General features: G+C 54.1%; 1 protein-coding gene across 1 annotated transcript; it reads right to left on the bottom strand.

Moving 5' to 3' along the window:
- Positions 1 to 432: 432 nt before the first annotated feature.
- LOC119114084 (uncharacterized) lies at positions 433 to 10,734 on the bottom strand. The gene is made up of 5 exons (XM_037238305.1): positions 10,542 to 10,734; positions 3,592 to 3,734; positions 2,996 to 3,131; positions 1,636 to 1,761; positions 433 to 629 (listed from the first exon to the last, which is right to left on the bottom strand). Exons 2-5 carry the CDS (start codon positions 3,724 to 3,726, stop codon positions 433 to 435), a joined length of 594 nt encoding a protein of 197 aa, XP_037094200.1. The 5' UTR covers positions 3,727 to 3,734; positions 10,542 to 10,734.
- Between the last annotated feature and the right edge of the window lie 4,629 nt (positions 10,735 to 15,363).

Here is a 15,363-nt window from a genome sequence, read left to right as displayed (position 1 = left end):
GGGCCGGTCCTCGGGTCGGAAGGCGACCCTTCTACCTGGAACAGGGGGCGCGCAACTGACTCAAGGAGCCCTTCGACGCGGCCGACGCGCCGCAGCGAGCCCGGTGGGACGTCGAGGCGCGGACGTGTGGTGCGGATGTGGTCCACGCGACGGCGACTGGTGACGAGCTAGGCGCTGGGTCTGTCAACCCCCGCCTCTCCGCGGTAAAACATGCTATAAAGCGCGGAGCTCTGACGCACAACCAGCTGGCAGCAAATGTACTGCACCGCTAGAGTACAGCACATACAGTACAGTACAGCACAACGAGGACCAGCGCCTAAATGTTTTTTTTAAAAAAAGCGTATCAAACATCTCTGCCACCGGAAATCTTTTGTGCTCTGCCACTTGCTGGTCGAAACGTGCCGGCGGTCATCCCAGCGCGGCACACGTACGTCAAAACGATGGCTTGTACGATTCGTCGTCTTCGCCGCCTTGTGCCTGAGAGCGAACCACGATGGGCGAACGGTAGGCGGGGGACTTGCTGTGGGCGGGGGACTTGCTGCTGATGGGCGTTCCCGGGTCGTCGCCGTGGAAGTGGCCGAAGCCGTAGTTGATGAGCCCCTCGTCGATGTAGTGTCCGTCCTCCTCGTCTGGAGCGGGGTCGGGGGTCAGGCTGGGCTCAGGCGGGGTCAGTTAGGGTCAGGATGGAGCCGGACGGGGTCAGGCAGGATCAGACTGGGTCAGGCGGGGTCAGGCGGGGTCAGGCTGGGGTCAGGCAGTCAGGCTGTGGTCAGGTGGGATCAGTAGAGGTGAAAATGGGGTCGGACGGGGTCAGGTGGGATCAGGCTGCGGTCAGGCAGGAACAGCTCGGGGTCAGGTGGGATCAGGCGAGATCAGGGTAGTGCCGGAGGGGGTCATCAGCGTGTCACCTGTCGAAATGTGGGTCGCCGGCGCGGTTCAGGGCTGGGACGACGCCAGGGGTGCTGACAGTAAAAACCGACACAAATAAGCTGAATGCCAGGCTGCCATGAGAGTTTAGCTGGCTCCTATGAAATAACTGAAGGCTCGGTGTAACCCTCGACAGGGTGGGTGTGGTATGACAACGCGCGTTTTGGAACAAGTAAAACCAATAGCAGCAGCACTTCCAAGGAGAATATCTTTATGGATTTCTGAAGCCAAGGAAAACAGGACGTGGTTAGTGACGAGTTAGGTAGATATGTAGCTAACATCACGCTGTTTTTTGTTTGTTAAAAAAGCAGCAATTCGTGTAACCGATCAACTGTACCAGGGCTCCACGGACAAAGTGATCCCCCCAGGTCGGTCTGGGACCCCTAAATGCCCAACAGACCCAGGCCGTTTGTATTTTTCATGACAAACATGATCCCCAAGTAGCCAAAGCTTCTCAAATCAATGTTTTTGTGACTGCCAGCCCGTTCCGAGATCACCATGACGCTGACGCGAATCGAACTCCTCGTTACGTTGGCAGTTTGCATAAACCTGCGTTCGCTATAACGCGCCCTGAGGCGACAAAACCCCGCTGGCTTTGCGCCGACCTGAGCCCAGCGACCTGAACCCAGCGACCTGACCGCAGCGACCTGACCCCAGCGACCTGACCCCAGCGACCCGAGCCCAGTGACCTGAGCCGGCGCTACTGACCTGAGCTGAGGTCCTCGGTGAGTTTGATGACCTTCTGCCGCCGCACGCACACCTCGACGCTGAGCAGGAGCACGACGATACCGCAGCCGGCGAACACGGGCCCGATGAGGATGAACGGGTCCTCCTCTGCGGACGGGCGCGCCGGGCGGTCACGTCGCGCGCGGACAGCCGTCGATGACGCGGCAAATGCGGTCACGTCGGCTGCCGACGCCGACCGACGGAGGTGAAGGGTTTCCGGGGACTGGCGGCAGCTCCAGCCCGGCCGCGGGATGGTGGCAAGGTTTGGCGGACGCCGACGGCAGCTGTTGAGGCGTTTGATGCGGGCCAGGACTTCGTTATGGGTGAGGTCCAGACAGCGCGCTGCCGCACGTCTCTTTGGCGCTGGTGATATTGACTCGGCGCGGGTGTATGGTCCAGCGGTATCGAAATTTGACTTGTTCGTTCACGCTTGCCATACAATGGTTGTATAAAGTTATTTCGTCGCTCGGTGGATCCGTTTCTTTCCAGTCGGACCGTCACATTTACGAATGGTCGTCACGGCCGACTTAGGCTTTGTACCAGGACGCTGGTGAGCCAGTCAATATTGAGTCCTCTGTGACGTCATATTCCAGGCCGTTACGAGCCCACTGCTGGATAACGGCCAGCACGGACATCATTACCTGGGCCATGTGGCCTGTCCAGGAATTCGAAGCCCCAAACACTGGGTCGATCGTCGCCGTGGGAAGCGTCACTGCTGTGCGAGTAGGCCCCCCTGGTGGGTCATTTAGACGATGCGGAACTGACTCAGCCCGCCCACCAACTACGACACTGACTCGGGCCTCCGCAGACCGACTGAGAGCCTGACTCGGGCATCCGCAGACCGGCTGAGACCCTGACTCGGGCCTCCGCGGACCAACTGAGAGCCTGACTCGGGCCTCCGCAGCCCGACTGAGACCCTGACTCGGGCCTCCGCAGACCGACTGAGATCCTGACTCGGGCCTCTGCAGACCAACTGAGAGCCTGACTCGGGCCTCCGCAGACCGACTGAGAGCCTGACTGACCCAGACCTTGGCGGCAGACCCTGACCGTCGCGGCGAACAGAACTGGCTGTCGCGGCGAACAGAACTGAACAGAACAGAACTAGCCCCCAGCGGCCTGCTTCGAACTGTCGACCCCGAGACCTGCGAGTACCTGCGAGCTGCGAGCAATTACCTGCGAGAGAGCGAGCACCTGCGAGCTGCGAGCGAGTACCTGCGAGCTGCGAGCGAGTAACTGCGAGCGAGCGAGTACCTGCGAGCTGCGAGCGAGTACGTGCGAGCGAGCGAGTACTGCCCGACCGCCACGCGGGTCAGACAGGTCACCGAGCGAAGCGTGTACTTACTGCCGAGGACGAACCAGGCGGCCAGGAACATGCCGAGTCCCGCGGCCAGAATGAGCAGACCCGAGGTGACGACGCAGCCGATGATCTGGCAGTCGGCCACCTTGCGGCGCCGCAGCGCCATCTCGCGCCAGTTGACCTGCGAACGAGCGGCGCGCCGGCGCGGGTCACTGGAGGCGTCGGGGGGTCGGGACGCGTCGGTCCGGCCGGGCACGCCGACATGAGAAGGTCAGACGACTGAGGGGTCCAGGGGGAGGGGTCCTGTGATGTGGAGATTGCCTGTGGGGATGCCACTGACTGTCTGGGAAGAGTCCACTGACTTAGAGGGTTAGTCTGCCGGGGCACTGGCAAAGGTCTCCGTCTGAGAGAAGGGGTTTCTGAGGGGTGAGCGTCTGCCTGGAGAAGTCCGCTAACTGAAGACATCCGTCTGGGGGAGCCCGCTAGCTTAGGACGTCCGTCTGGAGGAGCCCAAGAACCAAAGACGTCCGCCTGGAGGAGTCCGCTATCTGAGTACGTCCGTTTGGAGCGGGCCCGCCGACATCCAGGGTTGCACGATATCCGGTACGGTTGCAGTACCGGCCCGGGAGGGTGCCACTGACCTGCGTCATGTCCCGCTTGAGCGGCGGCGGTTTGAGCGGGCCGCCCTGGTGGTTGGGGGTGAGGATGGCGCCCTCCACCTGGGTGGTGTTGCCCTCACTCCTCTTGTTCCGGTAGTACTGGAGCATGCCGTACATGGTGGCCGCTGCCGACATCGTGGTCCTGGTTACCCGCCGCGCAGGGGCGGAGTCAGCGTCGGCCGCGGGGAGGCGGCGCGGCGCACGGGCGACTCCAGGCGAGGGTGAGGGACGGCTCACCCCCACCCGCACCCCACCCCAAAACGTGACGTAGTCGATGAGGGGGTCGCAGCCAGCCATTAAAACCGACAGCACTTCCGTCCTGCAAACGGGCAGGCTGCGACGACGGGCGGCGTCGTCGCCCTCGACGGCTGCGGCCGTTGTTAGGGCCCACATCGACCGGACGGGCTGTTGACGGGGCGACCGAGGAGCGGGCCCGGCCAACTCCGCCGGCTCGGCGGGCCCGGGTCCGGGTCGTGAGCCTGTGACCCCGGCGGTGGCGCTGTCGCCTGCGGCGCAACGAGGAGGTCGGCTGCAGGAACGGCCGCGAACGGGCCGGCCGTGGCGGAGGAGGGCCATTTGGGGACCTGCTAGTGGGGTGCCTGCGATGTCTCATACATTAATTTGATATTTCTGTTGAAATGTTAAGAAAGTTAAGAATGCTATTGCGTGGATTCGCAGCAATATCAGAACGTTTGGAAAGATGGCGGGTCAGGCTGGCTTATAAGCTTGCTTTCATTTTTGCAATGCTGCCACAGGGTGATACACAGCGATTTAAGACAGAAACAGTGAGGAAAAAATATTGGGTTTAATATTAATGCTAAATTTTCCAAGTTCGCCGACCCCAATCCGCTAATCCACTGATTTGGTATTTGAAACAGAAAGACACAAGCTGGTAGAACACACATCACGTATTGTCGAGCTTACGACCAGGGTTAATGTCCACACGGCAGTTAAACACATCAAATCAGTGGCGTTTGAGCAAGATATCACAGGTAGGTAGAGCATAGTTGGGTTTTCAGGTTCGACAGAATATCTAAGGTTTGTAGGATTTAGTCACAACAGAGGCGCCAAGGAGCGAAACAGATGATATACAGTTCTCGTATGATAGGATTTTGTGTACATGGGACAGTGGGACAGTTCTATATGGGACACTGTACTCCCTTGTATTATAAATAAAGGGAGTACATTGCCATATATCACACCTCGGATGTGGTTGGAAGTACCCATTTACAAACACTTGCCATAGGTTTCATAGAGCGCATCTTCGGGGCTAAAATGAAAACCGTAGTCAAATTGTAGAGCTCTGGACAAATGTTACCGCTTAAATGCACGGATACTTGACGTAAAACGTACCAGTGCATCCCGGGTTACTGTCGCACCAATGACCATACATATAAATGTCATTAATCATACGAGCATACGCTTGAACTGATCTTGCCAGGATGCTCAAGCCCTCCACGTTGTCACAGATGTCACAGCTGGCATATCTCATTCGTGCGGCTGTCAGAAGCAGGGTTTTTGCACGGGCTGAACACTTGTAATAAATGTAACAATAGGCGTTTTCCTAAACATGAACAGGCACTGTGACAACATTTGCAAATCCGATGTTCTTTTGGACCATTATACAACTCCGATGTTGTGTTCGTGGGTGCTGGCAACGGTGTTCCTGATAACAGCATCAGCTGTAATTCTCATCCTGACTTTGGGAAAGGCCGCGCTTTAATTTCTTCGATTGATTTGAGATTGGAGATTGAGATTGATTGATTGAGATTGATTGGAGGTCTGCATCAAACAGGTGCACTGAAAACCAAACATAGATATGACACTAGTACTAACTTTATTCCTCCGAGAAAAACCAGGACTACGAAATATAAATGAGTCGATATTTCGGCAACATGCCTTTATCGAAGCGAATATCATAAGTGCTAGTCGTGAAAGTGCATTCCTTCTATTCGTTTCGATAAAGGCATGTTGCGCGAAGTATCAACGCATTCAAATGTCCATTTTCCTCAGTTTTTTTTTTCTGCTAGGAATAAGGCTATTACCACTGTCTTACCTATGTGAATAATGTTCCTCGCAAATGCACTTAACAGCTCACGTAATTGAAAACCAAACGAATAATACTTCGATTGGCCCCGCTGATTCTATCCTGGGAGGGCCAGTGACTGAGCTCGATCTCATGCGAATCACCTTCTGACAACTGGTGACGTTTAACACGCACTCGGGTGGGGGTCAAATTGCCCCCCCCCCGAAGGTTTTTCCAGAATGGTTTCCGAACGGCGCGGCGTAGCCGCGCCAAATTTTGCACAGCTATAGGCAATTGAATAGCGGATCGTTTGACATTTAGATGCACCTTCTAAGGTTGCTGACCTATGGCAGGTCAAAGTCAGGCCATGGTTTCAGCGAAGACAATTTCTAGGGAACCGTCCAATCTGATCCAACAACGGAGTGTTAGACAATTCCATACATTTCTGAGATGCTTTCCTAGATAATAAAACAGTTGAATGAGCAAATTGCAGTAACCTAAGGTCAGGTATAAAGGTCACACCAAGGTCAAAACCAACCTGTTTTGTTACCCTAGGACTTGCTGTATGGGACAGTTTCTGGTGCTCATTTCGAATTTATTGGTAGCAGGAACCGCATCATACATCTTCCATGGACTTCTTATAGGTCAGAAGAGGTCATTGACATAAAATGACCCAAGTCAGCATTTTGTTTTATGAACATACTGCCTAGCGTTATCTTTGTCGCCTAGTCAAATGTAAAATTCAAAACAGTCTTATATGATTTTGGTCGCCTTGGCTTTAAAAATGTCAAAAAAAGGTCACAGACGTTGAATGAGCATTTCACCTTTTGCTTAGAAACGGTTATCTAGATTCTGAGGGCACTTTGGAGGCCAACCTGCAACTTGACCTTGGTGGACCTTTTTAACCCAAGGGTCATGACCTAGGAACCTGAAACTTTGACCTAAGTGAGTTCACGTGCGGGTCAATACACCTTGCAAATTTGGTGTCTCAAGCCTTCTTAGTTTCCGAGATCTCAGAGATCTCAGGGGGGTAAAACTGACCCCCCCACCCGAGCAAAGGGTATCTAGCCGGCCACCAGGGCGCGTGTTAAGGCGGATTACTTGATCGTCGCTGAATTATACGTTACTGGTGTTCAAATCTGGCTTTCGCCAGATGAAAAAGACCAGATTTATCTTTACCTAATTAATATCGCACGCTTGACTTCAGATGCATCAACCGTTATGAATGGCCTATGCGACTGACTTTAATCCAAAGAGGCAAATGCCGATTAGACTATCGTGTGCATTATGCAAGCTTAAGCTGCATGCCTTTACGACACTGTGCAATATCTCACAAAATGCTGAAGCATGTCCTAGGTTGAGACTGAATCCGTCTTTAGTTACAACTTGAACCAAAATATCATAGGTTGAAGTTTGGACGAGTTGTGATGCAGGATTCTGTGTACTATGCCCGAAATCTCCAGACCTAATGGGGTCATTGGCCTTTCATTTGCTCGAAATGACCACTGGGGCGCAATATCTTTCGGCTTCACATTTTTCGTAATCTGGGGAGGAAGCGTGGAACAATTGCGCAGTTTGTCATATCACGTGTGGAACGCATTGAAACATCTCGCTTAGAAGCGCCAAATTGCTACATGTATTTTTCAAGCCTCCAACCTTAAGATGAAACCCGATATACCCGGAGATTTAAAACCGTTTCAGAGTGGAGATAGGTTGGGGAGTTTGTAATCTCCGCGAGTCTTTTAACGTCCCACCGACATTTCGCGCAGTTCAAGCCAGACATAGGCGACGCACGGGACAGCGACCAAGCCCGAAATCCGCACCGCACTGGAACCGGACACCAGTCGGACACTCACGTGTGGGTCTTCCGCGGGGAGGACAGTGGGTCACTGCGTACGGCTCACCCTGCCTGTCTTCTGCTGCGTACGGCTCGCTCTGCCTGTCTTCTGCTGCGTACGGCTCGCTCTGCCTGTCTTCTGCTGTGTATGGCTCGCCCTGGCTATTTTCTGCTGCGTACGGCTCGCTCTGCCTGTCTTCTGCTGCGTACGGCTCGCTCTGCCTGTCTTCTGCTGCGTACGGCTTGCTCTGCCAGTTTTCTGCTGCGTACGGCTCTCTCTGCCTGTCTTCTGTTGCGAACGGCTCGCCTTGGCTATCTTCTGCTGCGTACGACTCACCCTGACTGTCTTCTGCTGCGTACGGCTCGCCTTGACTGTCTTCTGCCGCGAACGCCTCGCTCTGCCTGTCTTCTGTTGCGAACGGCTCGCCCTGGCTGTCTTCTGCTGCGTACGACTCACCCTGACTGTCTTCTGCTGCGTACGGCTCGCCTTGACTGTCTTCTGCCGCGAACGCCTCGCTCTGTCTTCTGCTGCGTACGGCTCGCTCTGGCTGTCTTCTGCCGCGAACGCCTCGCTCTGCCTGTCTTCTGCTGCGTACGGCTCGCTCTGCCTGTCTTCTGCTGCAAACGGCTCGCCTTGACTGTTTCCTACTGCGCGGCCGGCATTGTGCGGCCGCCGTGTGATGCCCAGGCCGGCCGGCGCCGCCGTCCTGCCGATGTTATGAGCTCGCGTACCTAGCAACGGCCGTGTGTTGCCCAGGCGAGTCGCGCAATGAATGGGGCAGCGATTATCGCATTCGATCGGCCTCAGCGTGAAAGGGCTTCGTCCGGCCTGAGCATGGCCGGGCTGAAGCCGCACCTGTCGGGAGTGCTGGTGAGTGTGCTGGTGAGTAGGCTGTACGCGTGGGTCTGTCTGTCGTTTGTCTGCCTGCCCATCTGTCTGGATGTCCGTGTGAATATTTCTTTTTTCGTTTCCATTCCGTCTCTCTCTAACTCCTATCTCGTTCCCTTTTCCTCTCTCTCTCTCTCTCTCTCCTCTCTCTCTCTCTCTCTCTCTCTCCCTCTCTCTCTCTCGCTCTCTCTCCTCTCCTTCTCCCTCTCTCTCCCTCCTCTCTCTCTCCTCTCTCCTCTCTCATCTCTCTCTCTCTCTCTCCTCTCTCTCTCTCTTCTCTCTCTCCCTCTCTCTCTCTCTCTCTCTCTCTCTTCTCTCTCTCTCTTTCTCTCTCCTCTTCCTTCCTTCCAACTTCCTACATGAGTCCATGCCTGTTCTTGGCCGTGCCGTCCTGCACGGTGTTGGTTACCGGTTCTGTTCTGTCCCTTCACACCCATCCCCACCCGAGCCCGCAGCCGCCCGGCCGGTTAGACTGCCCCGCAACACTCCCGGGCGTCGGCGACCCAGTGGATTCTTCACACATCGGGTTCGTGATGTAAACTGCTCTTCGATAGGTGACTTGAATCTGTCCACGACGGGTGCGGTGTTCAGTCGTTTTCACGTGACTGAGCGTTTTCTAGCCCTGATTCCCCAATTGTAGGCAGACTGATGGAAATGACCTGACATGGGAGGTGTGAATCTCTGAAGATAATTGCGAGTGATCAACACCCACATGCGTGACTGAATATCCTTCCTGCCAGACTGAACAGCCATCTACAGAATATGTTGTATGAATAGACGGGACAGGGTTCACCGATGCCATTGCGCCTTTCTATGACCTTGGATGCTTAGAGTCTCGGTAAAGACCTGGCATGATACAGGATCCGGCCCTGTATAAGAGCCCCGTGTCGGCCATCCACTCCTGATCATCGCTGACATTCTCGGGAGATCGGGGGAAGATAAACCACAAAACACACTGACGACCACTGAGCCGGTCTGCGAGCCGTAGGTGTACACTCTGTGCTATTTTGACGCTTGAGCCCGAGATCACCAAACATCACACAGACCGTGTAGGAGCGGCACCGGAGACGGCGAGCAGGTCTCACACGTCCTGGCGAGTCCGAAGGACAGTTCAGGATCGCCAGATGTCCACTGAGATGGAGGGGTCGTGCATTGTGTGGGTTATTGGCTGCAGGTCGTGAGCGCCGTGGTCGACATTTGGGAATTTTTTATGAACTCCGGCACGGTAAAATGTTTTCTTGTGTTTGTTTCACATGAAACATGAAGCATGAAACATGTTTCACATGTTTGTTTCTTTAAAATGTTTTCATGTGTTTTTCATGTGTTTCATGCACAAAATGTTTTCAAAAATGTTTTCACGTGGTAACCATGCGGGAAGTAACACCAGATCGGCTAAATTGGAAAACCAGATGGATGCAGACTTGTATAGATAATAGGGTTGAAAGTTCACGTGAACAAAGGGTTTTCGTGTGATTAAAAGGAAAAATGTGTGCAGATTTATTTTACCGGCACTTTTGCTGCATGTTCTCACACTAGCTCGCATTTGTAGCTTGAAGTGAGATACAGGTGAAAAACCTCCCATTCCAAGGTGAGCGATTAGCAGAGCTCGCTGGTGCCGGGTTTTTGATCAGTTTTTTACATTTCAGCATAGCTCGATTTCCGGTGCCCGAGGGTTCGCTTCGGGGATCCTGCCTAGCTCTGTGGGCACCAGGACACCGACGGAAAGGTGGGACGCCGCTGGGCTGAGAGAGCGGGTTTGGTAAGCACGTGTCTTCCCAGCAAAAAAGCGGACGTTGTCTCGTGCGCATGGCTCAGAAGGCGTGTGGCCGCCGTGGTGGGAATAAAACGCATCGTAGAAACCCAGTTGAAGAATCTGACGAATTCCACGATGCCTAGTAATTGTAACCAGGGACATCGTAATCGATCGCAAATCGATCGCAGGGAATTTCCGCGCGTGCACTACCACTACCGCTACCACTGCGACTACGATTACCACTACCACTACGACTACCACTACCACTACCTACGCTGCATGACCTTCAGCAGTCGATGCGCCCTAAAACCCCTACCACTACCTACCACCACTACCATGCTTGCCAAGCCTCTACCCCTCTCATATAGAACTCACTCTAAATGCAGGCTCAGATGCGGACTTCCAAGGGACACGGCGTCGGGCTCACATGGTGCCTCTGTCGCGCTGGCGGCAGCAGAGTTCTTGAGAGCGCGAGCACTGGATGATGTTGAGGACCCTCCTGCTGCTGTGATCAGATTCAAAGCGGTCGCCGATTCAACACTGCCGGGTGGCTGAGGGCCATGTCCTGGTGCGCTGGCTCCCTGCTGCCGGGACACTGTTGGGGCACCGGTGGGACACTGCCCCCCCCCCCCTGGGGTGACGCACAGACCGGCTGCTGCTGTCGGAGGCAGCTGTCTCGCACCCTCGCCACGCGCGCCCGGCAGGGGCGTCACCAGGAGCCCAGCTCGGGGAGAGAATGTAGCGACACCCAGGCTTGTCACGCGTACCCGGCAGAGGCGCCACCAGGCCCCCCCCCCTGGTGGAGGGAGTAAAAGTAAAGCACCTGACATCATCTTGCCCTCCGAGGTCTCGTTATTGAGCACGGGGTGAGGCGAGCGAACTGCGCGGCTGTACGCAAACGCTGCCCTTGGTCGGTCGCGGCAGGCTCAGAAACGGTCGGTACAGCCGGCGTAAGCCCGGCTGAGCAGTGGCGTAGCCAGGGATTGGCCCAGGAGGGCCAAATTGGGCATTAATGAAGTCTTCTTGACAAAGTGCTCTTATTGCATCGCCTGTGACCTGACTTTCGATGAGGTGATCTGGTTATGCTGGGGCCTTATTCTCACGTATCGAAGCCCATTTGGAATATTCTAAATAGCTACGTGCGTCTTAAACTGCTAAAAGGGACTAAAACCTTCGGTCCTGAGGAGCCTCCGCCACGGCCAGCCGGGATGACCCCCCAAATCCCGTTCCCATAGTTACGTCACTGCGGTCAATAGGTCAATGCTGTGACGATCGAGGCCAAACACTATGTTAGGTGCCAGAAAACACGGCGTGTGCAGGAGTGTGAGGAACAGCAGTAGGGCCTACTATGTCTTTGTGAACATTTAGTAAGGCTTTTAGCTCCAAGGTTCAAGCTCCGGTTTAAAATTGACAGCGTACTCCTGCCGTTGTCGATTTGTAATCATCAAATCATCATCTGCAATCAATGTAATGTAATGTAATGTAACGCAATGTAATCAATGTAATGCAATGCAATGCAACGCAATGCGATGTAATGTAATGCAATCAATGCAATGTAATGCAATGTAATGCAATCAATGCCATGTAATGCGATCAATGCAATCATCCGCAATCAAATTCATCGATCAATCTATCGGTGTACTTCTAGCTCCGCGTTCCAACTGCGGATCTAAGATTAACTTCGCGTCCCTGCCGCTATCCATCTGCGGAGTATGGACCAGCCAGTCGACTCTAGCTCGGACTCAGTGGACCGCGTCCTGAGACGGAGCTGGCGCCCGTCGGACATAGCTCCACCGCCGCAGAGCCGGACAGAGCTCACTCGCCGGTCGATTCAAGCACACAGCGGCCACGGCCAGGCCACGTGACCAGCTGGTCATCCACAAACAAGTTTTTAGTTCCGTCTATGTTCCTAGCAACGCACAGGTCGTGGTGATGCGGGCTTAGGTCCCTCCCGATCTGGCTAGGTTTTGAGGCATGGGCTGTGGGGTCAAGTTGCGGTGCAGTGAATTCCGCTCGTGAGAATGAAGCTGGGTCTTGCCCCGGCACACAAGCTCGCCTCCGCGGGTCGCCCGGACCGGCGCGGCGGTCGACGTAGAAGACTGCAGCTGCGGCAGTCGCGTGGGAAAAAACAGGAAGATGAGAGACTGCGTCGTAAATGGCCACACGGCTGCCCCCCCCCCCCCCCCTCCCTCGCGCGCCGACAGCTGGTGCGGAGCTGGTGCGCCGTTTGGCCGGGCGTGTCCCCAGCCGACGGCACAGGTGGCGCCGTTTGGTGACGCGCGTCCGGCCGCACCTGGCCGCCAACCGCTAGCCTGCCGGCGACGGTGGCGCCGTTCAACGGACGGTTCGCGAAGCGGTGGAAGCTTGGATTATGCTCCGATGTAGTGCGATATTACATCGGATCCATGCTGTCCCACACATCACTTCCGCACGGTTACCAGGTGGCACTGCGGCACCGTAGGATGGACTGGAAAATGCGAAGTTCGACTAGTGAATTTAAATTATTATGATTACTCCAGCGGCCAAATAGATATCACTTAGTAGTGCATCCGGCGGTAAACGTATTCGCTGGCGTATCTTTGTAAGGATCTCGTCATTTTCACCGCTTGGTTTTCACGATTTATTTTGCAAAACAGCAGCCTTGACCCTGCCGCTGCGATTACAGCATGCCGATGTTTGATAAAACATGAGTAAGCTGCAGCGTACTCTCCAGATACCCCTGGCATGTATTTTTGTCCGATCCGTCTCTTCGTAAAAAGATAATTTGCAATATTTTGATCACAGCATGGGCTCTATGGCACACAAGCATGCTGCAGCAGTAGGGTATAGTGGGTCTAGCTTTTATATGGGCAATCTGTCCCTTTCTTGACAATGCGACTGCGTCAAATAAGCCTCGCGAAATGTAAAGTCCGAATGGGTGGAAGTGTGGCATTGATTTGCCCAGCTGTCTGAGGGACGCGTCGCAGTTTTCTCCCACCGCCCTGCTGCTCCTGTTATAGTTCAAAACGAGTTTTTGTGACTGAAAGTCACTTCATGACTAAAAAACCGAACTTCTTAATGAGTAGTAAAATCTTCAAGTTACTGCAAACTGATAGCCTAACGAGTTTGCCTTGTTTTTTATCTCTGGACCAGGTAGATCAAATTGATGTAAAACGTGTCTTGCATGCATTATTGTTGGAACCTGACATGAGATGGTCAGAGCAAATTACTACGCCGTGATAGGGGTGTAAGTGTAGGAATGGCATTGAACGGTTGTTACCTTTCAAAGGCCGTATGCGTCTGCATGGTCGTGTGCGTATAAATAGGTGCCAGGGACGTATTTCTGCAATGTCATGCGCAAAACTTCCAAAGGCCTCTTTCCTTTTTTGTCCACGATCAGCACGTTTGGTTTGGACACAGAATTAATGAGCTGCAAGTTCTGGTGAGCTTGCTTTGTTACGCAGCGAAGTACCATGGACGATTTCTGTTTGCATTATCTCGGGGCACATTCAACACCATCTGTGGGATTCCCTGCCCAATCCGAATGCCGAGGTGCCGTGATTTCCTGGCCGACCCGCATGCCGGGATGCCGAGATTCCCTGGTCGACCTGAATGCCGGGATGCCGTGATTCCCTGGCCGACCCGAATGCCAGCAAGCCGTGATTCCCTGGTCGATCCGAATGCCGGGATGCCGTGATTCCCTGGTCGATCCGAATGCCGGGATGCCGTGATTCCCTGGCCGACCCGAATGCCGGGATGCCGTGATTTCCTGGTCGACCCGAATGCCGGGATACCGTGATTCCCTGGCCGACCCGAATGCCGGGATGCCGTGATTTCCTGGCCGACCCGAATGCTGGGATGCCGTGATTCCCTGGTCGACCCGAATGTCGGTATGCCCCGACGGGAACCGAGGGTAATGTGCTGACCACTAGGGACGTTCAAATCCTGCTCTCCACATTTCCTCCGTCTGGAGCGCTATTATGCGTTCCAAAAGTTCAAGAACACGCCACTCGCTACCACTGCCAATTTTAGATCTCACCATGTTCGCCGCCGCCGCATGTCAATACTGCCGCTAGTTTTTTGTGTTGCGCTCTTCTTTAACTTCAAAACACACCACGCGAAGCCCTAATGGGAGTGCAGCCTTGCCGTAGCAATGAGATTCGCCGAAAACCTACCGCATTCCGAGCGTCATTTTGCCGTACCCGCTGCGATTATTTTCGCTCGACGTGACATTCCAAATGCCGACATTCTCGGCTTGTCCGGCGGTTATCGGCGCAACCTGAGTCGCAAAAACTCGTGCCGGGCACATGAATCTACGAGGGCACGTCGACCAGCGTACTGAAATTGAATTCGTGCCTCTGCATGCTCGGGCTACCGAGCTTTGGTAAAACTAAAAAAGGTGAAAAACTAGCCAAATGGACATAACGGGGAAGTTTGTGTTGGCCGCTTCTGTGCACGTGGCACGTGGTACGTGCTTCTGCACCTCGGACACCAGGCGATTCCCTGTTCGCTTGTCTAACGGCAATCCAAACGGTACTGTTCACGCACGTAGTCTTACAGGAATAGGATATGTGGCAAACGAAAGTGTATCGCGTACGAGCACCCAACCAGAAATTTCAATAAAGCGCCTCTGTATCGGGGCACGTAGAGCAACGTGCCGGATATTGTGAAACTTTTTATCTAAAATACAGAATAACCGTGATACAGCCGATGCTGAAACCATTGTTATTTCGGTTAGATTTTTGGGCTATCTTGATCTGTGCGGCCACGGATATTCGGTTCGAAACACGATGACACGCCAGCCACGCATAAAAAGAACAGCATTCCTGAATCAAACATGACCAACAAAAGTAAAGCGTTAAGTCTGAGCTGACTATCAGACCTTCAGACCCAGTCTCCCTTACTTACTTTACTTTAAGTCCACTTTAAGTCCTTACTTTAAGTACACAGCTTTCGAAACAAGAGCTTTTGCCATCTTATTACAGCGCCCTGTCCCGTAAGCAGCCCTTAGAAAAACTAAATCCCATCTGAAAGCCGGAGCTGCACCAGTGTGGATTACCCTCTGCACTAGTGCAAGATTGTAACTGGTGACAGGTGCACGTGAGGCCACGTGCAAGAGCCCCCGCACCGAGAGCGTAACAATCATAACCTCGCGCCCGGTCGCCGCCGCGGCGCCTCGTCGCTGAATCTCACTGACAGGCGGCGAACGGCACTCGCTCCACTTGTATTTCCAGACGGTTAAATAAATAGGTACAACAGCCGGCGCGTGC

This window comes from Pollicipes pollicipes, unplaced genomic scaffold (assembly GCF_011947565.3).
Source record: "Pollicipes pollicipes isolate AB1234 unplaced genomic scaffold, Ppol_2.1 Scaffold_7262;HRSCAF=8765_pilon_pilon_pilon, whole genome shotgun sequence".
Taxonomy (NCBI): Eukaryota; Metazoa; Arthropoda; class Thecostraca; order Pollicipedomorpha; family Pollicipedidae; genus Pollicipes; species Pollicipes pollicipes.
Note: the sequence above shows the minus strand (reverse complement) of the source record. Positions and strands in the feature narration are given on the sequence as shown.

Coding starts and splice junctions, on each gene's coding strand:
- LOC119114084 (XM_037238305.1), bottom strand. CDS start 3,726: ATGTACGGCATGCTCCAGTACTACCGGAACAAGAGGAGTGAGGGCAAC. Junction 3,132..3,591: donor TCAAGCGGGACATGACGCAG/GTCAGTGGCACC, acceptor GCTCGTTCGCAG/GTCAACTGGCGCGAGATGGC. Junction 630..1,635: donor CACCGAGGACCTCAGCTCAG/GTCAGTAGCGCC, acceptor ACCCCGCTCCAG/ACGAGGAGGACGGACACTAC.